The sequence below is a fragment of the Muscardinus avellanarius genome (assembly GCF_963383645.1).
Source record: "Muscardinus avellanarius genome assembly, chromosome: 5".
Classification (NCBI taxonomy): Eukaryota; Metazoa; Chordata; class Mammalia; order Rodentia; family Gliridae; genus Muscardinus; species Muscardinus avellanarius.
This window is the reverse complement of record NC_137790.1, coordinates 90,439,608-90,466,337: the sequence shown is the minus strand read 5'-3', so window position 1 is coordinate 90,466,337 and position 26,730 is coordinate 90,439,608. Positions and strand designations below refer to the sequence as shown.

Here is a 26,730-nt window from a genome sequence, read left to right as displayed (position 1 = left end):
TGTTGCAAAGAATAGTTTACATCTTCATTTTTTGAAGACACTTGAATTTAGGAGCAACGTATCTATGACAAGAATGCTAGGAGTGGCAGGGGCCCTTAGGACTAGCCACTTCACACCCACCATCTTCCCATGGGGATCTTCCCATGGACCTGAGACACAAAGCAACCCATCTGATCATCCTCTGCCCTTCCAAGCTCTGTCCATGCCAGCACGACCCGGGGCATCCATCAACAGGAGGCCTAGTGCCTCTGCTGGGGAATGGGGTGGGGCCCTCAGCCTCTGCTGGGTCTGGGAGCAAATGTACTACCATAGAGAAGGCCCACCCTGCTTCAGCCAGGACCCAGGGCTCAGACAGGCACCGAGCCCCCACATCAAAGTTGTTCAGTGTTTCATTGTTGTGTTCTACTGTAGCTCTTTTTTCTCCCTTTTCTGATTACAAAAGAAAGTAAGCTGCTTAGAACTAAGTTCTGGAAGTGGGGAGGAGGGGTAAGAAGACCAGTTGTTAGGGAAGGTGGAGGTCTTTTGCCAAAAGCCTGGGTAGAGTGGTCTCAGCCATCTGGCATTCTCCTGAACGGGAACCTCCAAGGACCTCTTGTGTGGAAGGGCCCTGCGTTCTCCCCAGCCCCCCTCTTTTCCTTCAGCCATGTTGGTGGCAGAGGCAGAGAAGATAAGAATGTCCAGCCCTCCTCTCACTGGAGAGGAAAACTTGTCATCTGGCTTGCAGAGAAGGTTGCACTTTATGCTCATAGTACATTATCTTTACCATGTGCCAGGATATCATTTTAAAGCACAAAAATGTAAAATACTTGAATGAGTTTGTATTATAACATTTATATTATTGAGAGTATCTGCTTTCCAGGCTGAAGCGACTCATTCATTATTCTAGTCCTTTGTAATTTGTGGTAGTTATGCTTTTTTTTTTTAAATACAAAAGTATATAAAAATAAAAATTTGAAAAGGTAAAACAAATTTGTTAAAAAAAACTTTTAACTTTTTTGTGACTTAATTAAACCAAGGGCTAATTGGATATATATAACAGGGAAAAATATAAATGCCAGAAGAGAATTGTTCTAGTTGTTTTAATTATAAATGGATTCATTTATGTTTAATTTACTTCCACACAAGAGTGAATTACTCTTTCGGTACTGTTGCGTTTTCTATGTGTCCTGATTCCTGAGTTTCTGATTTGTCCAGCATTGGACAGCGTAACATTCAGGAGCCTGACAAGGATAACCCAAGATTTCTGGAAATGCTGAAGGGCTGCTCTCAGTCTTGCAGCACAAGTTTGCTGATGGACTTAGGTGACTTGCGGCAGAGTTCAATTCCTGTACCAGAGATTATTTCTCTGAGCCTGCTGCAGCATCACTCAGCTTTGCAGTACAGTGCCCACCTTTTGTGTGAAACCTCTCAACACTTGCTGAGGAACATACCGGGCATCCAGAGACTGCTGCAAAGTCCACCATCAACTCACAGGACTTGATCAAATCCTCGATCACTGCCAAAGCTTGTCTGAGTTCAGCAGAGCACGAGGGATCCTTGGTCCTCTTTGGTTCATCCTGTGGAAAGCAAATGCCTTGTTGGAAATCAAAAGTATCAGCTACCAGGAAAGATGAAAACCAGGGCATGTTGACCTGTCTCCCTGCTCCCAAGATTGGTGACCAAAGATGTTTGCTAGCTTAAGTTATATGATGTGTAGTAAAAACAAGAAAAGCCCTTTACTGAATCGTCTGTGCACTGTACTAAGAATAAAGTTTAGCTGGTATAGTAGTGCAAGTCTGTAATACCAGTACTTGGGTGGCTGAGACAAGAGAATTGCAGATTCACAGCTAGCCTTAGCAATTTTGTTAAGCCCTAAGCAACTGAGACCCTGTGTCTAAATAAAAAATAAAATAGGGATGGGGTATATCTCAGAAGTAAATGGTCCCTGTTTCCAAATAAAATATAAAAAAGGTCTGGGAGTATAGCCTGGAGGTACCACCAAAAAAAAAAAAAAAAAAGAATGAAGTTCATGAGATTACAGACATAATAGTATTGTTGTATTGTTGTAAGACACAGAGAACTTGGCCTTTTTATTTTTTTATTTTTTTATTTTTGGTGGTACTGGGGGTGGAACCCAGAGGCTTTCTACCTCCAGGTTATACTCCCAGACCCATTTTTTAAATATTTTATTTGGAAACAGGGTCTCACTAAGTTGCTGAGTGCCTCACTAAGTAGCTGAGACTGGCTTTGAACATGCGCGATCCTCCTGTCTCAGCATTCCAAGCGCTGGGATTACAAGCGTGCGCCACCACGCCCGGCGAACTTGGCCTTTTTAAAGCATAAGAAAACCAAGCCTCTTTAAATAGGCTACACCCCCGCCTCCCAGGACTTACTGAAAAAGACCATCAAAGGATTACCATGCTATATTTACTATAAAAGTCTTATTTCCATGGGTAAAATTATAATTAAGGCCATCCCAGAGGAGGATATGTGTAAACTCCTACACAAACAAGGAACAGGCAGTGGTGTGAAGGTTTACTAATGACATACATGTGGAAGCCATAACAGTAGCATTTGCCACATTGACTCTCCCCAGCTCTGCTTCCTCCCTCCTCTGCTCCCCAAGTCCTGCCCACACTGCACCACAAATAAATACGCCAAAGAGATAAGTCATTGTAGACTCCCACACACAAAGACTCCACATTTAAGTAGAAAAGCGGTCACTGCCCATGAGAGGACCCATGCTCCAATCAGAACACAGTGCCGCTTAGGAGGGGCCTGGTGGCGATGACTGCTTCAGCTGGGAAGGTTTTCATTTGGGGTTTCTGGTAATTTCCCCCCGCTACCTACATGGGCAAACTCATCTGCCACCTAGTACATAAAAATCAAAAGATTTCGGTTTATTCTGTGTAATGCTTTTTAAACATTTCAAAAAAATTTTTTTGTACTGAGTATTGAACCCAGATGTGTTCTGCCTCTGAGCTACATCCTCAGCCCGATTTTTTATTCTTTATTTTGAAACATCCCACAAAACTCTACTCACTTGTAACAAACGCACCTCAGTTCTTGGTGAAAGGTAACCATTTCTCACCCAAGTTTATTTTAGCATCAACAATAAGGAATTAAAAGTTCTTATACAGGGCATCTACCTCTTTCGCTGACACTTTCGTTTTTATTTTAGATACCTTCTTGTTCCAATCCCCTTTCTCTTAGCTGTCCTCTCGCAGACACACCAGGCGGCTAGTTTTACACCATGTGATAGAGGTTTTAGAAAAGTCTGGACCCACTTGATTGCCTCTCTAACGAGGGCTGGCCCCCTGTGTCCCACTGCACGATGGTCATCTAGACCTGTTTTCAAGTCGTCCTCATCACGCATGCCGAGTGGGCAGAGATGCAGATGAGATGTGCTACTTGAGACACATCTCAAGATTTTCTTGTCAAAACCAGACTAATCTAAAGGAAATCGAAAAGAAACCCTGCTGCCAAACCACCAGTTTCTTCTTAACCTGGTGTGGCTTCCGTTTTCTCTAAGGGGACCTTGAGAGTCTCAGAATGTGCATCTGTGCATGCGCGTGTGTACACACACACCACACACATTCAGAGAAGAATATGGCATTGATGCATTGATGTAAAATAGTTATTATTTTTTATTTTTTTATTTTTTTGTGTGGTACTAGGGGTGGAACCCAGAGGCTTTTTACCTCCGGGCTATACTCCCAGACCTTTTTTAAAAAATATTTTATTTGGAAACAGGGTCTCACTAAGTTGCTAAAAGCCTCACTAAGTAGCTGAATCTGGCTTCAAACCCGTGCGATCCTCCTGTCTCAGCCTCCCAAGCACGGGGATTACAAGCGTGCACCACCACGCCCGGCCTGTAAAATAGTTATTATAAGTACAAAGAAGAAAACATAAATCATACATAATCCTGCCACACTGGAAAGCCTTAGCAGATTCTATCATATTTACTTCTTTTTATTTATTTATTTATTTTTATTTTATGGTGGTACTGGGGGTTCCTGGAAGCCCTTCTACCTCCGGGCTACACTCCCAGACCTATTTTATATATATTTTAATTTGGAAACAGGGTCTCTTAAACCGGCGAGGCTGGCTCCGCGAACCAGCGCGATCCTCCTGTCTCTGCCTCCCAAGCGCGGGGATTACAAGCTTGCGCTACCACACCCGGCAATCAAATTTACTTCTAATCTTTTCTATATATATTTAACATATTTGCTTAATTTTGAATTACCATAAAAATGAATAAACTAGATTACTATTTCTCATTAGGCTACAAATCTTTACTTCAAACTTGCTTTTTTCCCCTGATTAAAACTATAGGATACATACAATTTTTATAACATTTTATTTATTTTAATTTTTTTATTTTTATTTTTATTTTTATGTGGAATATATTGAAAATGGCATACATTCAGACTATGCTTGGTACTCTTCCACCCCACTTCTCCTCCCCCGCTCCCAACAATGAGTGTCCAGGTTAACCACGCTATATTTATATTTTCACACAAATTCGGATGTAGCTCCTTCATTAATCAACCTCAGCCTTCTTCCTCTCCTATCTTTCCATTCTAGCTTTGGTGAGGTTTGTCCTCCATTGTCTGGAGTCCCTCTGGCATCCCTAATACTCCTTAATTTGGGCATATTAGAGAAAACATAAGTCCCTTCTCTTTCTGTGCTTGGCTGATCTCACTTAACATAATGTTCTCCAGGTCTTTCCATCTTCTTGCAGATGACATGATTTTGTTCTTCTTTATAGCTGAGTAGAATTCCATTGTGTGTATTTCCCATAATTTTACAATCCAGTCATTAAAATCATAAACAAAGAAAATAAGATTGTGGTAAATCCTACCCAATAGGCAAACACCATGAACAGTTACTTATATAAAATGCAATATTTACTACATTACCTTAGTTGATCCTCCTTCCAGGTCACCTGGGTCTATCTCCATATCTTCAGGAGATTCAAGATTCAATAGATCCTGCATTAACCCAAAAAACTTGTTGAAAATCAAGGAGTAGATTGCCAACGAAATCTATTGCACCCAGTGCTTAACTGTGTGAATTTGTAATGGAAAGAATGAACAATATCTTTGCCAGAATTATTTCCAAAAACATGGAATCCCAATGTGCACACCTTTTATTTTATTGAAACTTTCCTCATCAGCAACATTTCTCTAAGTATAATTATTTTTCTAAAACCTTTTTTAAATTGTGGCAAGGCATTGTGTCATATATATAAACCATAATTTAATTATTATTGTGAATCATGGTCTGCTCTGCTGTTAAATACTTTTTTACTATAATAATTTTTAACTATAATACTTTTTGTGTATTTTACATGTTAAGAGTCTTGAGATGTCATGTGTGATGACACACACCTGTAATCCCAGCTACTCGAGAAACTGAGGCAGGAGCATGGTAAGTTTGAGGCCAGCCTGGGCAACTTAATGAGACCCTATCTTTAAATTAAATTAAATTAAATTAGAGCCAGGTGTGGTAGCGCATGCTTGGTAATCCGCGTGCTTGGGAGGCCGAGACAGCAGGATCGCACAGGTTTGAAGCCAGCCTCAGCTACTTAGTGAGGCTCTCAGCAACTTAGTGAGACCCTGTTTCCAAATAAAGTATAAAATAGGTCTGGGAGTATAGTCCGGAGGTAGAAAGCCTCTGGGTTCCATCCTAGTACCACAAAGAAAAAAAATTAAATTTAATTAAATTAATTAAATTAAAAGGATTGAGTGTGTAGCTCACTGGTAGAGTGCTTGCTTAGCATGTGCAAGGCCCTGGGTTCAGTCCCCAGTGTGGGAGAAAAGAGTTTGAGGCATATTTCCAAGTTCTTTGGAGAAGGACTGTGTTCCTACCAGCTATAAATAAGTTTGCTTTGCCAGTTCCTACCTAAATTGAGTATTACCATATAATTACAAATCTTTGCCATTTGAACCAACAAGGAAACCCTACCTGACTAGTGTTTAAATTTGAATTCCTCAAATAACTATTGAGATAAAACTTTAAAAAAAAAGTTTGTTACTGTAATATATATACAGTAACAAACGTTTTTTAAAATATATATAATTATTTTTGCAGTACTAGGGATAGAGCCAGGGGCATTCTACCTCTGAGTGACATTCCCTGCCCTATTTTTTTATTCTTTATTTTGAAACAGGGTCTCACTGAGTTGCAAAGGACCTTACTAAGTAGCTGAGACTGTTCGCTAACCATGATCCTCCTGTCTCAGCCTCCCAAATGCTGGGATTACAAGCATGTGCCACCATGCCTGGCTTATTTTTGAATTTTTATTTTGGTGGTTATGGAGATGAAATCCAGGGCCTTACACATGGTAGGCAAGAGGTTTTCTTTTCTTTTCTTTTAATCACAGACCTACATGCCTTTCCTTTTATTCTGAGACGGAATCTCACTAAGATGCTAAGGCTGACCTCAAACTTGTTATCCGCCTGCCTTAGCATCTCAAGTAGCTGATTACAGGTCTGTGCCACCCTGCCCAGCTTTTATTAGTATTTATTCTTTTCTAAATTGCCTATATGCTTTATCTCTTTTTACTTTTTTTGTGGTACTGGGGTTCCTGGAAGCCCTTCTACCTCCAGGCCACACTCCCAGACCTATTTCTTATATTTTTATTTGGAAACAGGGTCTCTTAAGCCAGCAAGGTTGGCTTCAAACCTGCGTGATCCTCCTGTCTCCGCCTCCCAAGCGAAGGGATTACACGCGTGTGCCACCACGCCCGGCCTCTTATTAAAGAGCTCATTATTGATTAAGTATTCTGGACAATTGTCACTTGTTTTGCTCATATTTTTACAATTTTTCATGTGTCTTTGTTTTGTGTTTTTTTTTTTTTAGAGAGAGAGAGAGAGAGAGAGAGAGAGAATGTGTGTGTGTGTGTGTGTGTGTGTGTGTGTGTGTGTGTGTGTTTGGTGGTACTGGGGGTGGAACCCAGGGGCTTTCTATCTCCGGCCTATACTCCCGGGCCTATTTTATATTTTATTTGGAAACAGGGTCTCACTAAGTTGCTGAGAGCCTCACTAAGTAGCTGAGGCTGGCTTCGAACCTGTGTGATCCTCCTGTCTCAGCCTCCCAAGTGCGGGGATTACAAGGGTACGCCACCATGCCCAGCTCATGTGTCTTTGTTTTTAATTGTGTAACCTATCCTTTCTTTTCCTTTCACACATCTGTTCTATATCTATATTTATATCTATATTTTTGGTACTTAGTATTGAACCAGGGACATTCTACCTCTGAGCTACACCTGCAGCACTATTTTATTTATTTATTTATTTATTTATTTATTTATTTAATTTTTTGCCATACTGGGGATGGAACCCAGTGCAATTGTACCTCTGCGCTATACCCTCATCTCTATTTCTTAGTCTTTTTATTTTTGAAACAGGGGCTCATTGAGTTGCGAAGGGCCTCACTAAGTAGCTGAGGCTGTCAACCACAATTCTCTGGTCTCCCCCTTCCAAATACTGGGATTACAAGCGAGTGCCATCATGCCCATCTTTTTATTCTTTTTTTCCCCCCCGGTACTGGGGATGGAACCCAGTGGTATTCTACCTCTGAGCTACAACCCCAGTCTTTTTTTTTTTTTTTTTTTTGTGTGTGTGTGTGTGTGTGTGTGTGTGTGTGTGTGTGTGTGGTTCTAGGGATGGAGCCCAGAGGCTTCCTACCTCCAGGCTACACTCCCAGACCTATTTTCTATTTTATTTGGAAACAGAGTCTCACTAAGTTGCTGAGAGCCTCACTAAGTAGCTGAGGCTGGCTTGGAACCTGTGTGATACTCCTGTCTCAGCCTCCCAAGTGCTAGGATTACAAGCATGCCACCACACCTGGCTCCCTATTTTTTATTCTTTATTTTGAAACAGGGCCTTACTGAGTTGCAAAGGCCCTCACTAAGTAGCTGAGGCTGGCTGAGAACCTGGATCCTCTAGTCTCAGCCTCCCAAATGCTGGGATTACAAGCAGGGACCACCACGCCCGGCTTATTATTATTTTTTTTTATTTTGAAACAAGGTCTCACTAAGTTGTGGAAGGCCTCACTAAATTCCTGAGGCTGTACTCAAACCTGTGATCTGATCCTTCTGTCTCAGCTTCCAAAGTACTAGGATTATAATCATGTGCTATCACCCTTAGCTCCTTTCTTTTACATTTAAAGAGAATTTCCTGCACTGGGGACCCAAGATGCCTTTAAAAAAAATTTTTTTTTTATCAGTACTGGGGATTGAACCCTGGGGACAGTTTACCTCTGAGCTACCTCCCTAAGTAGCTGAGGCTGGCCATGAACCTGAGATCCTCCTGTCTCAGCCTCCAAGTACTGGAATTACAAGCATGTGCCACCATGTGCCACCACGCCCAGTTTCTCAAGGTGCTTTTTTTTTTTAAGTACTTTTACTGGTACATTGTAATTATACATTATAGTGAGATTCAAAGTGATATATTCATATATGTGCACGGCATTGTGTATTTTTCTCTGCGTCTCACCCTATTTCTCTTTCTTCCTTCCTGGAACATGATAGAATGGTGGTGATACTTTCATATATGGACAGAATATTATTTTAATTGCTTTCTTCCTCAATCTTTCTTTCTTTTCTCCCTATTTCCCTCCTTCAATCCTGTTCTACTGGTTTCTCTCCTCATTCATCTGAAGTTTCTTTTGTTTTTTTATTTTTTCTCTTGTTTGTATATATAAGAAGAAAGCATTTGACCCATGACTTTCAGAGACTGGCTGATCTCACTTAGCGTAACATTCTTTAATTCCATCAATTTTCCTGCAAATGACATAATTTTGTTCTTTTTTATGGTTGAGTAAAATTTGGTTGTGTCTATATACCAAATTTTCTTCATCTATTAGTCTTTTGACAGACATGTAGGTAGGTTTCGTAATTTGGCTATTGTGAATTGTGCCATTATAAACACAAAAAATGTTTAACATCATCAGCCATCAGGGAGATGCAAATCAAAATGACACTAGATTCCATCTAACTTCAGCTGCAATGACAGCTATCAAGAACACAAACAATAATACAAGGTAGCAAATGTGGGAAAATAACAATTCTTATACATTGTTGGTGGAATTATAAATTAGTACAATCACTTTGGAGATCAGTATGGAGTTTTCTCAAAAGACTAGGAATTAAATCATCTTTTAAATCCTAAAAGAATTAAAGTTAGAATACTGTAGTAAAACACGCATACCAGGGTTATTCCTATACCACAAGGTAATTAGCTCAACCTCGGTACTCTTTCCAACAAGCTGATGGCTCGGAGCTGCGGAATGAATGAGCTTCCTCCCTCGGGGTGGGGAACATGACGCAGCTTTTCTTGTGCATGGGCATGCCAACAACTTGAACATGTTTTCCCAGGCCCACAACAAGCTCAGCCTTGGGTAGCCTCCCCCAACCCATCTCAGATCCTTAGGGAGTATTTCATAGTGATTCTATCTCATTTTCTCAGCCAAAGGAAACTGATAAAACCTTCTAAATTCTTTTAACCTGTATTATCTCATTTAATATTCTCAAAAAGCATTCATTACCTTAGTTCTACATGGGTGGGGGGGGGTCAGAGGAAGAGAGTTAAAGTAACTTGACTGAGTTCACAAAGCCCAGATGTGTCAGAGTCCAGACCCCAACCTAGAATGACTAACATCAGAAGTTAAGGGCATTCCTAATCACTGGGCTCCACAACCCTCCTCCTGTGCTGAAGAACTCAGCCATGAGATACGCAGCCCCAGTGGGAAAACTCCAACCCAGCCAGGGAGGGAGGACCACCACTACATCCTGCTTCCTGAGCCCAGTGGTGGGATGTCTAAAGTGTAAAAGAAGCCAGGTGTGACGGTGCGCACCTGTAATGCCAGTACTCGGAAGGCTGAGACAAGAGGATAACAGGTTTGAGGACAGGCTCAGCAAGTAGTAAGATTCTCATCACACACACACACACACACACACACACACACACACACAAGCGTAAATGACAGTAACCACAGGCTGGGCAGAGGAATAGGGGCCCCAAGTAAAGGCTGTATCCAAACCTCCTCGTAGCCGCCACTGATGGAGGGAAGCAGTAAGACCATTCTTCCCATCCCACACCGGCACGAAGGTCTCAAGGTCTAAAATAACAGCTGTATGTCATGGAAGCTCTCTGGGGGTCAGTTGTATGCAGCTGTCCATGTGCTGCTCTTCACAATAATCGTAGGGAGGAGGTTCCATTACCTTCATTTTACAGAAGGAAACTAGGATGCCAGAGGTCAAAGTCCCCAAGCTGCTCAACAGTGGCAGAAGCGCAGGGAGTCTGGGGCTACTGGCGGAAGGCTGAAAGGGCAACTTCTCTTGAGGGCAGAATGCAACGTGGGGAAATGAACTTACTCTCTCTGTGCCTTAATTTCTTCACACCTCAGAGCTTTGCTGGCAAGTCTGATTGTGGAGAAGCTATATGTCACAAAGTAATGAAGTACTAGTACAAAGTACCAAGAGAAGAGCTATATGTGGCAAAGTACCCACAATACCAAGTCCTAAGTACAAATTACCCAAAGAAGAACCCAGCGACTACTGTCAGTACTGTCAAAAGACGGCTTGTAGGTGTGCCCCAAACTTCCCCTTAGGCTCACATGTAGGAAACCAGTCTTGATAGACCCTTGTGTTCTGTTTGGGGTGTCTGGCAGCGCTGGCCTCTAAAGGCCCAGCAGCTAATGCCTCACCACTAAGGGGGTAAAGATAACAGGAGGTGGAGGAGAACAAGCATGCCTGCCCCAATTAGGGCTGCAGACAGCAAAATTCATTCTATTAAACTGCTCGTAGGATAAGATCCTAAATCTAAGGACTGCAAAGACTCCAGTTTGGCCTTCTCCCTTCTGTTGTCTTACTGCCCATAAAAGAATAACTTTGGGGAAAAACAAAAAGAAAGAGCTGAAGGACCCGACCTCATCTGTAAAATGGAGCTGATGGTATCTCACAGGTCTGAGAGGAGAGCTGAGGGCTGCCTCCCCATCCTCTCAGCAGCCAGCAGCGTGGCTGCAGGCCCCTGCCTGCATGGCTCCCAAGGACCTCTCCTCTGAGCCAGGCTCCTGGAGATTCATGCCCTGAGCCATCTGCTGGATCAGCCAGGCTGCAAGGTGCCTTCCAACTCTGATTCTTTGGTCTTATTCCTTATTGAGAAGGACTGATTTAGACTTGGAAGGACAAAAATGCCAAAAACCAGACATATCTTAACCCTTAGAAGACCAGACATGACTCCACATGTCTAAGGAGCCGCGTGCCACAGTGCAGGCATCTGATTTCCCAGCAGAGCAAAGCACTGTTTCATTGACTTTACCTTCAACAGCATCTGGTATTTTATCAGTCTCTCACTTGGTCCCTTGAGATATTTAAAAAGAGGGAGACTATGATCCAGTTGGCGTTGACATACCTTTAAAAAAGCCAAACAGAATGACATAAAACAAAACATACAGACCACATACCCCCCCACACACACACCAAAAGTGGCAGCACTTAGATACAAGAAACAAAACGGGTTCCTTGTGAGTAAGAGGGCATCTGTTGACCAGCTTAGCCATCCCGCCCAGACCTTAGGTAACAGCACGTGAAATGAGAGATTGAGGCAGGGGTGGCTGGACTCTAGAGGAACTAGAGAAGCAGGACCATTTTTCCTCTTAGTAAGCAAGTCCACTGGACAGTGGGCATTTCCAGTCCTTCTAAAAAGGAGTAGCCTGTCTTCAAGTTGGGGGCAGGGTGGCATATATTCAGTCCATAGGAGTCTGGAGGGACATTTTTGGCATCATTCCATGAAGCCCCCAAATCTGACATTCTTGACTTCATTTCATCTTTAAATCCCACCCAAGAAGAAGGCACTGATTTTCTCACTAGACCACACCTGTCCCTCACAGCCCTGGCCAAACACCCATGCCAGAGTCCTCTTCCTATATCACACTTTTGATTTCTTTGCAAATTCAATACAGAGGGAGAGAACCATTTGAGAGTTTGTAGATGCAACATTACCCCAAAGTAGGCACAGTCCTGACACTCTTCCCAGATTGCCCTTGCTCGCGGCAGGTTCTTATGGTATTGAAAATATATTTGGAGGTCTTCTTTCTGGGTGGGAAAAAAATTAGAACCATTTAGTCAGCAACTGAAAGTATGACACAATTTCATTCATTCATTCACTCATTCATTTATTCAATAGCATTTCAATGTGGGAGGAACTGGGGGTACACAGTATACAGGCTTGCGTTGGGTCAGTGTGTGGCAGGGAGGTGAGCAGAGGACTATAAACAACCATAAGTAATCTATGCAGATATCAACAAAGTACTCTGGAGCATCTACAGGGGCTGCTAATAAGAACATAAGTAAATTCATGAGCATGATTTTTACTTTTTTTGTGGTACTTGGGATTGAGCTCAGGGACATTGTATATATACATTGCATATACATTGTATATGGCTCCAAGCTATACTCCCAGCCCTTTTAATTTTTTGTTTTAAGAGTGAGGGGATCTTGCTAAGTTGCTGAGGGTTTTGCTAAATTGCTGAGGCTGGCCTCGAGCCTCCAGGCCTATCTCAGCCTCTCAAGTACTGGGTTACAAGCATGTGCCACCACCCCTGGCTATAAACAATTTTTTTGTCTTTTTCTTTTTTCCCTTGTTCTTTGTCCTGGACACAAATATCTTCCCCAAACAGTTCTGTAGAGAGTGACAAAAGCAACAGAATAAATACTGGTGGCTGAGAGCCTCTCCCTTCTCTCTCCCACCTTCTCCTTATTAGGATCATCATGACACCAACTCTACAAAGAAATCTAAGAACACCAAAATAGAAATATCCTCCAAAGGAAACTGTGGCAGAATGGACAACAAAACATATCTCCACCATTGGGCCTCACTCAAAGGGGCCCACTCTGCCTCTGACATTACCTTCAACCTGCACCGCAAGTCTCTGAGACCCTAAAAGTTATGTGACTCCATCACAGAGATCAAGAGGGTTTCTGAGTGCCGCATGGCCTACGTTTTCACTGTGTCAAAGCCCTTGCGAGGTGGGCACACACATGCCAACATCCCAGCTAAAAGGGGCAGCCCGAGTCCATGGAGCAGCCTGCTGGCCTCGCTGCCTACATCTGGGAGGCTGTTCACTGCAGCTATGCCAGCCACAGAGCCCAGACTGCTCCAGTGGAGAGGCCCCTGAGGCCACCTCCTTGCAGAGTTCTGTGTCCCTCTCCTCTTGCCCAGGCCAACTCCTGATTTCCTTCATATAGGTTATTTTTCCCTCTTGGCTTCAACAATGTCTACTCTCCTTCTAAACACATTGCTGGTGTTTGGGGAGGGGAGCAGCTCAGTGGTAGAGTGCTTGTGGCCCTGAGTTTAATCTCCAGCACCAAGACAAAAACCAAACCAGAAACACATTGTTATAGTGAATTATTTTCATTTCTCTAGCTCCTCCCCTCTCTTGTCAGATTATAAGTGACTGTTTCAATATAACAACTATTTCAATTCTGCCCTTGGTCATTTCCCTTTGATTTCAGAGAAAGAGAGAGAGAGAGAGACAGAGACAGAGACAGAGACAGAGAGAGCGACAGAGAGAGAGAGACAGAGAGAGACAGAGAGAGACATATTAGGAAAAGAGTTGGCTCTTGGGTTTAGTTTGATTAAGGAACTAGAATAATAACTTGGAGCTTAACTATTATAAAGTTGTTATTCATTCATTCAAGAACTATCTACTGAGCGCCTTTGATGTGCTGTATGTTCAACTCGATGGCTCAAATAGCATACTAGCCTAGCTATAGGAAACATTCCTGCCATATTGAACGCCAGGCTTATAAAATACTATAAACAGATACGGACATCTCACCTACCTTTAGTCTGTCAGAGCACCAAGGCATGAGCCATTAGCTCCTAAAAGAAATCAAGTTCTTACTGCTTTCAATGTTCACTCACCAGAAGATTCTTAAAAGCTGGAAAAGACTGGAGACTTGGCCTCCCACACACTGTGACATCTCCACCAGCCAACCCCTTTCCCAAACTCTCCTAGTAACAGGGGACTGAGCTGAAACCTGCCTTCCTGGAACCTTCACCCCTCGGTCCTGATTCTGCCCTTTGAGTAATGCAAAGCATTGTAAGCCTTCATTGCTAAAATAAGATTATCTACCTAAGTTGCCCTTGTACCGGCTAATAGTCCAAAACTGCTTTGAAAAAGGATGTGCACTAACCAGAAACATATTGGAGTGCTGATTTCCTTAATTTCCTTGTAGAATAAGTCAGAGGCTATAAGATTGCTACACAAAAGTAATATTTACACAAGGGGGCATGATTGCTATGGATTAAGACTGTGAGCTTTGGTGGCAGATAGTCCAGGTTCAGTTCTTGCCTTTGTCAATGATAAATGATATGGACTAAGGCCAGTTACTTAACCCTTCTTAACCTGAGTTTCCATCACTGTTAAATGGACTCATAAAAGTAGCCAACTCCTAAAATGGTTGTGGGATTAGAGGAGATGACACAGAAACTTCTCAACATAAGCCCAATATATGCAAAATTCTCAAAAAATGGTAGCTCTTGCCAAAGCACTTCTTAATTTGTAGAACCCCTCTGCATACACTCTCATTTGTTTCCCATGATAACTTTGCATACCGGGTATTATAAAACCTGTTTTATGCAGGCGGATGGTGAGAGTCCAAAGGTTGGAGTTGTTTAGTTGAGGCCACACAACTCAACTTAGAAGGGAGTGGCCTTTTCTGAGTCCCGCCTTTTCCCATATGAAATCTCAGGGCAACGGGAGGAACTCCAAGCAAATGCCTGGCAAATCCATTCTCCACAAAGTAGAGTCTCTAGGGGAGACTTTCTGGATGAGGCAGGTCAGACAGTCTGGTTAAGACACTTAGATAAGAGAATATTTATAATTCATCTTGAAGTTAGTGGATTCTGCAAATACTATTGAGAAAAGAGAAACTGCTATAATTCAGGGAAGGGGCCTGCCTCGCTGGCTAGCCACCAGGAGCCTGAAGAGCCAGCGCTAACTTCTTCCTCTAAGACTGGGTGATTAGATAATTGTGTTTTTTCAGTTAGTCCATATATCCCAGAGAATAACTTACACTTGATAAGAATTTATTACTTGTATTTTGTTCCCAACAACATAAATCACTTAGGATCAGAAGCAAATTCTAGATTAATGATTTCCAAGGCTTATCCGACATGAAGGACTATAAAATCTTTGTAAGATATAAGACTAGGAATTATTTTTTAAGAAGTGGCCAGTCAGCAATCCTCTGAACAATTTCTGGTAATATCGACTCTTTCTGTCAGGAATTCAGCCTTTGTCTCATTCAACAATTTAAATAATCTTTGAGAGAATGACGTAAACAACCATAAAGTACTTCTGATTGCCCAGACTTCCCATCAAAATAGGACAAAGTGCCAGTCATGTCCTAACGGTAAACTAAAGGGAAAATGAATTGACTTGTACAAAATAGCTCCCAGCGTGTTGTAAATTTGGCACTGGATGGAAAGCCCACGAGGAGACTGTGGGGGAAGCCCATGCAGGCTCACAGCAGACTTGGTTTCTCCACTACGTCAAATGACTCAAGGCCTGAGGAGTTTTGTTTGCTTTCTTCCACTTATCAGAAACAGGACCAGAAGAAAGTGGCCGGGAAGGGGTGGAGTGACAAGGTAATTGGAGGTATGTTGTTATAGGTCAGGAAGTTCATAAATTGGGTACTAAGCATAAGAAAGTCTATATATTTAAAGGTTTTCAGTCATCCTTTATGCTGTTAAAAAAAAAAAAGAAGAAGAAGAAGCCAGGAGTGACCCACACCTGTAACCCCAGTACAGGGGAGGTTGAGACATGAGGACTGCAAGTTGGAAGCCAGCCTCAGTAACTTAGCAGGACCCTCAATTTAGCAAGACACTGTTTAAAAATAAAATACAAAAAGGGCTAGAAATGTAACTCAAAGGTAGCTATGCCAGTGAAAATAAAAATAAGATGGAAGAAAATATACTTTCTGAGATTTCTAGTCTAACACCAGTGCTTCTCCTTTTGAGCATGGGCTTTAAGCCTACTGTGTGATTCTTGCCCTAAAACATAGCTCGGCCATTCAGAAGAGGACTGTTTGCTCTGGGGACCCTGGGTGGCCAGTATTCCCATTCACAGGCTTTGCAGGAAGCCAGGCTCACTTTGTGAACTCAGTCAAAGCAGACTCACTGGCAGGGCATGGAGGCATACACCTGTAATCCCAGTACTTGGGAGGCTGAGACAGGAGGATCACAGGTTTGCAACCAGCCTCAACTACTTAGTGAGGCCCTCTGCAACTTAGTGAGACCTTGTTTCCAAATAAAGAATAAAAAAATGGGGCTGGAGATGTAGCTCAGTGGTAGAATGCCCCTGATTCCATACCCAGCACCACACACACACACATACACACACAGACTCACTGGACACAGGAACGTTCGGGGGGTGGGCAGCTATGCTTCGAGGCACTCACAGGGCAGGTAGAAGACTACTTTCTTAGCAAACTTCAAGCACATAATTATTAACTTGGGTATCTCCAGAACTTACTTACCTATCATTAGGAGTTTCTGCCCTTTGACTACCATTACCCCATTCCCCACCCCCAGGCCCTGGGAAGTACCACTCTAATTTCTACTTCTATGTGTTTAACTTCTTTTAGATTATGCACACGCACACACACATGCACACACATGCACACACACACACAATGGTACTCGTGAGGTGACAGGTGTGTTAGTTAACTGGTGACTGCCATTTTAGAGTGTATATATACATCTATTGAATCATTACATCATATACCTTGAACATATGCAACTTTTATTTGTTACATGTCAATAAAGCAAGGGTGTCAGAAAAGCAGAGATGTTTTAGATATTTGGTGTTTCCATTTGTCTTTGCCACTTACACAGGAAAATAAAGGCCAGCTTTAATCACATGGCTATTTTGGCCTATTGGAAGCAGAGACTTACTCTTTTGAGAAAACAACATGCCAGAAGTTCGGGGCTCTCAGCACACCTTTCCAATTCTTTTAGAAAAGTCCTGGGAAAATAAAAGTATGACAGCTTGATTTCTACATGTATGGGGCTAACATATTTTAAAGTAAAAATCATATAAAGTTTTAAGAAGTGCTTAGAAGGATTCTGTTCTCTAGGATTCATTGCTCTGGACTGCGTGAGTGTGTGCATGTGTGTGTGCGTGCGTGCGTGCGTGCGTGCATGTGTGTGTGTGTGTTGCTGGAGACTGAACCCAGGGGCATTCTATCTCTGAACTGTACCTCCAGCCCTATTTTATGTTGCTGTTGTTTGTTTTTGTTTGTTTGTTTTTTGGTCTCACTGAGTTGCAAAGGACCTCACTAAGTAGGAGCTGAGGCTGTCCTCAAAAAGTGATCCTCCTAGCCGGGCGTGGTGGTGCATGCTTGTAATCCCCGCACTTGGGAGGCGGAGACAGGAGGATCACGCAGGTTCGAAGCCAGCCTTGCTGGCTTAAGAGACCCGGTTTCCAAATAAAAATATAAAATAGTTCTGGGAGTGTAGCCAGGAGGTAGAAGGCCCCTGGGTTCCATCCCTAGTACCACCAAAACAAAAACAAAATAACGATCCTCCTGTCTCAGCCTCCCAAATGCTGGGATTAATTACAAGCGTGCACCACCATGCCTGGCTCTATCTTATGTTTTATTTGGAAACAGGGTCTTGTTAAGTTTCTGACAGCCTCACTAAATTGCTGAGGTTGGCTTCAAACCTGCAATCCTCCTGTCTCAGCCTCCCAATTGACTCATCTTTTACACATTGATTTGGGAGGGAAAAATGTACTCGCAGGCATTACTATGGTGACCGTGAAACCGGCCACAACTGTTCGGATCATGCACCAAGCACAGCTCGAAACACTGATGCTACAGGGAAGTAGTGTTCAGAAGAACTGCCGCTGCTGTCGCTGCTCTTACTGACTTCAGTGAGAGCCTGTTATAAGCCAGGCATAAGCTACCTGCTCCACAAACATCTCACGTGACCTTCCACCAGCCTTGCAAGCAAGGTTTCAGAAGTTGGAAAGCTGAGGCTCAAAGAAGCTGAATCACCTCTCTCGGGAAAGTAGCAGAAATAGGATTTCAGTGTTGCCTCTGACCAGACACTGTTAGGAAACAGGTGGTCTTTCCTCCCCCATTAATCAGGTGTGGGGCTTGGGGCCATTATGGGGGTACAGTGAGCCACAAAGCTGCAGCTTGCTCATGTGAGTAGAGAAGGTTGGAAGTCCCTCCCTCCTCCACTTCTCCACAACTCAACATCCAAGCAGCCCTGGGGTCCAGGAACAACTTGCTGATGGGTCAACATTTTCTAACACCCAGAACTACCCTATGATAATAGGAATGTGGTGTGTGTCTTGGTCATCTTTGTATTTCCAGTGCTGAGCACAGTACCCGGCACAGAACACTCAATAAACGCTGAAGCATAAAAAATAAATAAATAAATAAATAAATAAATAAATAAATAAATAAAGCAAAGGACACACGGCTAATATGACGTGGATACCGGACACTCAGTGTGTCCCAATGGTGTCTTTTCCCTCTTCCTCAGGGATCCTGTAGAGCTACCCCCCTCTTCTCATGCCCATCCTCCTCCAAACCACTGAACATGTCTAAATACTTTCATGTCCAAATTCCATCAGTCTGTTTTTCACTCTTCCTTTTCTTTCCACTTTTCTGATAATGTGAATTATTAAGTACCTGTCGTGAAATTCGTAAAGCTCTTTAATATTCCCAAAGAGAAAGTCCTTGTTATTCTGAAGAACATCTGGAATCAGATGTTTCAGCCAAATAAAATCCATTGGAGTGATATATCCCTGCAGAGGTGAAAACAAGGTCGATTTTACAGGTAATATACATGATACGCTCTGAATTACCTATCTCAAGAACCAAAATTTTATGAAAAAATTGGGGAATATAACACACATGTTTTCTAGAAGATTTCTATTAAATATATGGTTTTTCTAAAAAAAAAATTATGGTACTGGGGATTGAACCCAAGGGTATTCTACCTCTGAACTACACTCTCAACCCTATTTTATTTTTCATTTTGAAAAAGGGTCTTGCTAAATTGCTGGGGGCCTTGTGAGGTTGCTGAGGCTGACCTCAAACCTACATTCTCCCTGTTTCAGCAACAGAGTTGCCATCTTTACTTTAAAAAATGGGAAGCAAATTTTCTCTTAGTAAGTACTGAAAACTTTTCTATTGTAATATTTTTTATTGGCAAGCATATGTCGAGCCTAGTTGGGCATTGATGAAATCAGCGTGGATTGGCACAGTCCTCTGTAGCTACTTTGTTACATGGATAAAGAGCCACAGGATGTTCTTATTCATACCGAGAGGCACTTGTGATATTATAAGACTGAAATCTTGGTGGAAATTCTAGAGAGATGGCAACTGTGTTGAGTTTTTTCCTGCAAGAAACTTCTTGTTTAAATGTATACTTAGCCGGTTGTGGTGACGCAGGTTTGTAATCCCAGCATTTGGGAGGCCGAGACTAGAGGATCGCAGTTCGCCGACAGCCTCAGCTACTTAGTGAGGCCCTCCGAAACTCAGTGAGACCCTGTTTCAAAATGAAGACTAAGCCGGGCGTGGTGGCACAGGCTTGTAATCCCAGCGCTTGGCAGGCAAAGACAGGAGGATCGCGCAGGTTCGAAGCCAGCAGCGCTGGCTTTAAGAGACCCTGTTTCCAAATAAAAATATAAAATAGGTCTGGGAGTGTGGCCCAGAGGGAGAAGGGCCTACAGGAACCCCAGTACCACCAAAACAAAACAAAACAAAATAAAGACTAAAAATTGGGCAGGGGGTATAGCTCAGAGGCCAAATGCCCCTGGGTTCATCCCCAAACCCGCAAAAAAAAAAAAAAGAAAAGAAAAGAAAAAAAGTATACTTAACCCTTCCCACCAATCTACTTACATCAATTATGGTTTTAATTTCTTTTATATAAATCTTTTCAGTCTCAAGCAAGTCGTGCATAATGCGCCTGAATCACCGCAGCAGGTGGAAGATTGAAAGAGAAAAAGGGGTGGGGGAGATCACTATTTTAGAATTCTGTTAGAATAAAGCTCATCAATACAGTTCCCCCTCCTGGCTCTCCTGCTCAGGTTCCGACTAGTTCATTCTATTCTAGCGCTTCCAAGGCTGGCATCTCACAAAAGCACTCTCTGTTCACACTGGTATCAAGAAGAAACAGCAGGGTCGGAAGACTCAAAATCCATCAGTGCGGCCCATCCTCTGGGCGAGCCACATGGCAAAGGGTCAAGAGGGTGGACACTGGACTGGGAAATGTCAGGTTTAAATCCTTGATCAAAGGAGGTCTGCCCGACAGCCTCATTGTGCATGTGGTTTCCTAGATTTTCTCTATAGCTTTCTATAGTTTCTCTGCTCACATCAAGATCTCTGATCCAATTGGATGTGTTTTGCTGTACATGAACTTAGATGGATGCTAATCACGCCTCTTTCCTCCGGCAGGGGGCATTTCAGTGTGATTTTGTGGATGGAGGGTATGGTAGACAGAATTCTAAGATGGTACCCAAATTCCTAGGGCCCGGTTTTACAAACACCTCCTCCAGGTGAGGCAATCAAATACTAACTTAGGTGCTACCATGAAGAGATTTTTCTCTTCAGATGACTGTGAGATAGGTAATCCCTTTGGGCCCATCCTAAGCACACACACTCCTTAGATCGGGCCATCTGACAAGGAAAGTGGGCAGCTTCCAGGAGCTGAGAGTGGCCCACAGCTGACAGCCAGCAAGGAACAGGGAACTGGGTCCGACGGTTGCAAGGAGCTGAACCCTGCCACAACTGCATGAGCATGCAGAGCTCCACCTGAGAACCCGTCTAGTGCACAACTTGGCTCTGCCTTCAAGGGACTCCTAACAGAAATCCCAGTCCTGCTGTGCCTGGACTCCTGTCCCAGAGTCTGCAAGCTAATCTGCCAAGTTTGTGGTCAAATTTTATAGAGCAATAGAAATCCAACTGAAAAAAAGAGGCTAGTTCCCACATCTATCCCAGAGAGATCGTTATCCTTCTCTTTAGGCTATGTGGCCACATCCATGCTTTTAGGGTTCAAAGTGTAACTGTTTATACAAGTGTTCATGCATAGAATATATATCTTTATGGTTTTCTGCAAACTGTTGGACAGAAGTCTCAGTCAAGGATTTCTTTTTTGTCACAAAAGTGGATATGGCAAGAAATAAATAATTCAACAGGAAAAAGGGAGAAAGACATAAAATAAGAAATTTATACCAACATACAAATGACTGTTAGAATTATGGGGAAATGCTCAACATACACTAATTCAGGAAAGACGTGTTCAAAACGGAGTCATAATTGTCATCTACTAGGATGGCAGAAATTTTGAACCCCCAAATAAGACTGGTAAATGAGGAAGTAGAAACACTTGCAAGCTTTTCGGAAGATAACTTGGAAATATCTTACCAAATTTAAAATACATGCTTCCCAGGGCTGGAGGTGTAGCTCAGTAGCACATGGTGTGCTTTGTGTACAAAAGGTCCTGGGCTTACTATACACAAAGAAACTGAAACCATCATTAACAGTGCTTGCCTTTGGAGAGTAGAACTTCAGAGCCGGGTGTGGTGGTGCACGCTTGTAATCCCAGCATTCGGGAGGCTGAGACAGGAGGATCACGGTTCACGGACAGACTCAGCTACTTAGTGAGGCTCTTTGCAACTCAGTGAGACCCTGTTTCAAAATAAAGAATAAGAAATAGGGGCCGGGCGTGGTGGCGCACGCTTGTAATCCCCGCGCTTGGGAGGCGGAGACAGGAGGATCACGCAGGTTCGAAGCCAGCCACGTGCGCTGGCTTAGGAGACCCTGTTTCTAAATAAAAATATAAAATAGGTCTGGGAGTGTAGCCCGGAGGTAGAAGGGCTTCCAGGAACCCCAGTACCACCAAAAAAAAAAAAAAAAAAAAAAAAAGAAATAGGGCTGGGGGTATTGCTTGGAGGTAGAATGCCCCTGGGTTCCATCCTGAGAACCGCAAAACAAAAACGAAAACAAAAACAAAACAAACAAAAAACCTTCAGGCTAGATACTGGGAAGGAGAACATCTCCATTTTATTCTACACCCTTCTATATTTTCTGGTGTGTGTGTGTGTGTGTGTGTGTGTGTGTGTGTGCGCGCGCGTGTGTGTGTGTGTGTGTGTGTTTCTGGAGATTGAACCCAGGGGCATTCTACCTCCAAGTTACATTGTCAGCCCTATTTTATTTTTTGTTTTAAAACAGGGTCTTGCTGGGCATGGTCACGTACACTTGTAATCCTAGTACTTGGGAGGCTGAGACAGGAGGATCTCAGGTTTTCCACCAGCCTCAGCTACTTAGTGAGGACCTTTAAAACTTAGTGTGACCTTGTTTCAAAATAAAGAATAAAATACAGGACTGGGAGTGTAGCTTGGAGGTAGAGTACCCCTGGGTTCAATCCCCGGTACCATGGGGGAAAAAAATACAGGGTCTCTCTCGGTTGCTGAAAGTCTTGCTAAGTGGCCGAGGCTGCCCCTGAGCCTGCAGTCCTCCTTTCTCAGCCTCCCAAGTACTGGGATTATAGCCAGGCACCACCACACATAGCTAGTGTCTCACTTTTTAAAGCAAATGGGACACTTACTGCATTTATCACTTAAACAGTGGCTTACATAACATTTTAAAATGAATATTACTGGAGGTAATGACATGCCAGCCCTGTCGAAGAAATAGGAATCACATAGTTTACATATTTTGTAGCTCACCAATTAGTCTTTCTTCAAATGATTGTTTTTCTATCTATTTAACGATCCTTGTTTTAAGAGTGATAAAGGGTTTGTATTGAGAGAGGACAAAATGTTGGGAAGCATAAAGACTACCAAAAAGTTACTTTAAGAACATGGTTAGCTAAGATACTTAGGTAAGAAATTCCCTGTTTTACAAATAATCCTGAATCAGGGACAGCTGCTCTGTCAGAGGGGAGCGCAGGCCTGGGGTCAGCTCTCAGAACAACCTGACCTCAATAGCCTCTTATGCCCACACGAAGCACTGGGCTTGAGATCTTGGCAAGGCAGCTTAAAGTCCACCAGGTCCCTCCTCCCAGATCTGGAATGGCTATAAAAACTGAAAGTGAGTAACAAATACACCACTTATGGTAACTTTGAAATAAATAATCTTCAAATATTTACTATGTTGGCAGAATTGAAAAGTTGGCACCAAAAGGGTTAAGGAGGTACTGTAGATTACATGAATCAGAAGGTGAAAATAACTGAATGGTGGGTAGAAATACATCTTGTTCTCTGAAAGTAAGGGGGGAACTTGGAGAATTTAGGAGGTTTTAGGAATCTGACAAGGGAGAGTAGTGAGGAGGAGGAGGAAGAGGAAGAGAAGGAAGAGGAGGAGGGAGGAAAAGGAGGAGGAAGAGAGAGGATGAGGAGAAGGAGGAGGAGGAAGAAGAGGAGAAGGAGGAGGAGGAAGAAGAGAAGGAGAAAGAGGAGGAAGAGAGAAAACAGAGGAGGAGAAAGAGAAGGAAGAGGAGAAGGAGGACAAGGAGGACGAAGAGGAGGAGGAGGGGAGGGGGAGGGGGAGGAAGAGGTAGTGATGAAAACCCTTGCTTGTCAGGTCAAGTTCCAGTTTACAGTTTGGAAAATAGTCTATAGATCTCACATTGCCGCTTCATTTTACCCTTTGGAGTATAACGGATAAAAACTCCAGTGATATGAATCCCACCACCCAGCTCCAGACACTGGATGTCTACATTTCAGTTCATATTTAAGAGATAATAACAATCCTTAGGATACCATCAAGCTATTGTTCTTCCTTTTTTCTCCTGTTTTCCTTAAATGGAGCTTATCAAACAGAAGAAAATTTATGAGCTCACAAAAAAAGACTCTCAGGATTTATCATTGGAGTCATCAAGTATATGTAATATCAGTGATCAGCAGAAAGCACTGTGAGTACTCAGGTAACATAAAAACATTTAAACACCTGCAGCAACTTATGCCCCAATGGATACCTACCGCAGGCAGAGGACTGTAATTAGAGGCCTGAGCAGGGAGGGTTATGAGGCCTGAGCAGCCTCCATTGTTATGCCTGCCTTCACTAAGGCACATCCTGGCACCTTGTTTACGTTTCAAAATGGGTTCCCCGCCCCTTAGGTGATTAAGGGTGAAATGGGGCACAATGTGATTTATTTTATTTTATTTATTTATTTATTGGCACTGGGGATGAAACCCAGGGGCCTTCTACCTCTAGGCTACACTCCCAGACCTATTTTATATTTAATTTGGAAACAGGCTCTCACTAAGTAGCTGAGGCTGGCTTCAAACCTGTGCAGTCCTCCTGTCTCAGCCTCCCAAGTACTGGGATTACAAGCGCGTGGCACCACGCCCGGCTACGCGATGTGTTTTAAAGGAATATTTCTTCTCTGCAGCCACATTTCATAGTAGCATGGAAGCAAAGCTGTGGATATCTGGCTCCATTCTATACCACACCAGTTGCTTCTTGCAAATAACACCATGACCAAGGGGCAAGAATGGAAGAGCATGTTTTTAATAGCAGTGAACACAAGACTGTCTGGTAAGCAAGGTCATTCATATACACGCCATCCATGTTAGATTTGTTAATAAGCTTCTTTGTCCCTATACTTCATCTGTTCCTTTGAATAACTGCCCCTCACCCCCACCACTCCCGTTTCTCCGCTCTCCAACAGAAGGGAACCCTTTCAGGAACTACTCTTTTGGAAATCTATTTTGGCTCTTTATTTTGGTACCAGAGATTGAACCCAGGTGCATTCTGTTTCCATGCTACACCCTGAGACTTTATTTTTATTTTATTTTGAAACAGGGTCTCACTAAGTTGCTGAGGGTTTTGCCCAGTTGCTGAGATGCTGCATTGCTGCACTAGCTTACTTGTTTGCTCCTTATTGTCAAACAACTTGCCACCAAGAGTTTTCTTCACTCTTGCCATCCTGCAACAGCACACATGGAAGAGAGTCTTAGATTATCACTTTCAAAGGCCTGAAGTCAGGTTCCCAGGCTTCCTTCCCTCCTCTTCCCTCCCGCTGTTGACTCTCCTGCCTCTGAGTCCTCCCCCTGGCCTTAGGTCACACTCCAGCCCATGTCGTGAAGGGTTCACAGGTCTTCACCGGCTGCCTCTCAGACACCTTGATCAGGTCAAGCTGAGATAGGACTCATGGGATGGAAATATCACGTGTATTAGTGGAATTGCGGGTTTTCTAGGTCACTAAAACACAGTTGTTAGTTCAGACTCTCCTGCCCTCTCCCTGTTTCCTCCTCAACCCGCCCGGCTTCCACCTCAGGACTCAGGGCTTGCTTCCCACCCCTGGCGCTACCACCTTCAAACAAGCTCTAACTTGCTCTCACCTTGACCCCTGTGGTGACCTCCCAGCAGCTCACCCTATCCTCTGAGATCTCCCACCAGTTTTATTTTGCAGATCACTGAACACAAAATAAACTGGGGTTTCCACTGGTTTATTTTGCAGATCACTGAGCTATTCCCTTCCTGAAGCTCCATTTCCATCCAAATGATTCTCCTTCTGCAAGAACTTGAATAGCTTTAGATATTGCCCCCAATTGCCAAGGTTCCTTCCAGAACGGTAAGACTCTTCATCCATGTGATAAGACGCCCCTTAAGGAGCTTGCTGTCCAGGGGAATCCAGGCTCAAGCCTTTGGAATGGGAAGTGACGTCTGGGAGCTGCAAGTGGAATCTGTCATTTTCACAAGAACGCGGATGATTCGAAGACAGGCTTCCTACTCATCTGAGTAGCACTGCTCTGGCTTGTAGGCACCTGCTCCTTTAGGTAGGCCGATGTTATTACCATTTTCTACTTCCTTTCAAATTCTAAGCATCCTTAAAAGCCCTCACAACTTCGGATGACAGCAGTAACCCACTCTTGTTCTTGTTTCCCACCCCAATCATTACATTAATTTATCAAACATTTACTGACTCCTTGCTATAAGCTAGACACCATGATGGGCCCTGGGGATACAGAAATGCATCCTAATCCTGACCTGAGTAAACTCCTAGGCTAGACATGAGAAAATAAATAACTAGAATGAAGCAACAGGTGCAGGGTGGGTGCACTTAATTATGCCAGAGTAGGGAGATACTGCCAACTTTGAGTGAAGTTTATTTTTATTTATTTATTATTTTAATTTTAATTTAATTTAATTTTTTGCAGGTCTGGAGATGGAACCCTGAGGCATTTGACCTCCGAGCTACACCCCCTGTCCAATTTTTTATTCCTTATTTTGAAACAGGGTCCCACTGAGTTGCAGAGGGCCTCGCTAAGGAGCTGAGGCTGTCTGCGAACCCCGATCCCCCTGTCTCTGCCTCCCAAATGCTGGGATTACAAGCGTGCGCCACCACGCCCGGTTTGAGTGAAGTTTAAATAGAGATGTTCCTCTCCCGACCCCAACCAGTGCTAGAGAATGAACCTATAGCTTTGCTTGTGCTAGGCCATAGCCCAGGAACCTTCTGGAGGAAGAAAAAAGTAAAAGGGTTTCCTGTATCAAGTAATAGTAATGTCTCTTGTGGAGCCAGGCCAACCACCTGGGAGGTTCATAAAATGCTAAAATCAGATATAACTTTAAGAGCAATCCAGTTTATGTCTTCCTTTTACAGATGAAAAAGAACCAACCAACCAAGCAGACAAGCAAGACAAGCAAATAAAAGCCAGGAAGGCCAGAGCCATCGAAGTGACTGGCCCAAGATCTGTATGGCTTTGGAA

At 43.1% G+C, this 26,730-nt stretch overlaps 1 protein-coding gene across 1 annotated transcript in view; it reads right to left on the bottom strand.

The window, feature by feature from the left end:
* Window positions 1-26,730, bottom strand: part of MCF2L2 (MCF.2 cell line derived transforming sequence-like 2) — a gene marked incomplete at both ends in the record, with an annotated part of 233,944 nt that overhangs the window by 23,514 nt on the left and 183,700 nt on the right. Inside the window, 7 exons of the mRNA XM_080696562.1 lie at window positions 1,431-1,556; window positions 4,902-4,973; window positions 11,310-11,402; window positions 11,993-12,085; window positions 16,953-17,022; window positions 18,701-18,816; window positions 19,916-19,982. Of these exons, the coding sequence (XP_080552688.1) occupies window positions 1,431-1,556; window positions 4,902-4,973; window positions 11,310-11,402; window positions 11,993-12,085; window positions 16,953-17,022; window positions 18,701-18,816; window positions 19,916-19,982 (637 nt within the window). The remainder of the gene's footprint in view (window positions 1-1,430; window positions 1,557-4,901; window positions 4,974-11,309; window positions 11,403-11,992; window positions 12,086-16,952; window positions 17,023-18,700; window positions 18,817-19,915; window positions 19,983-26,730) is intronic.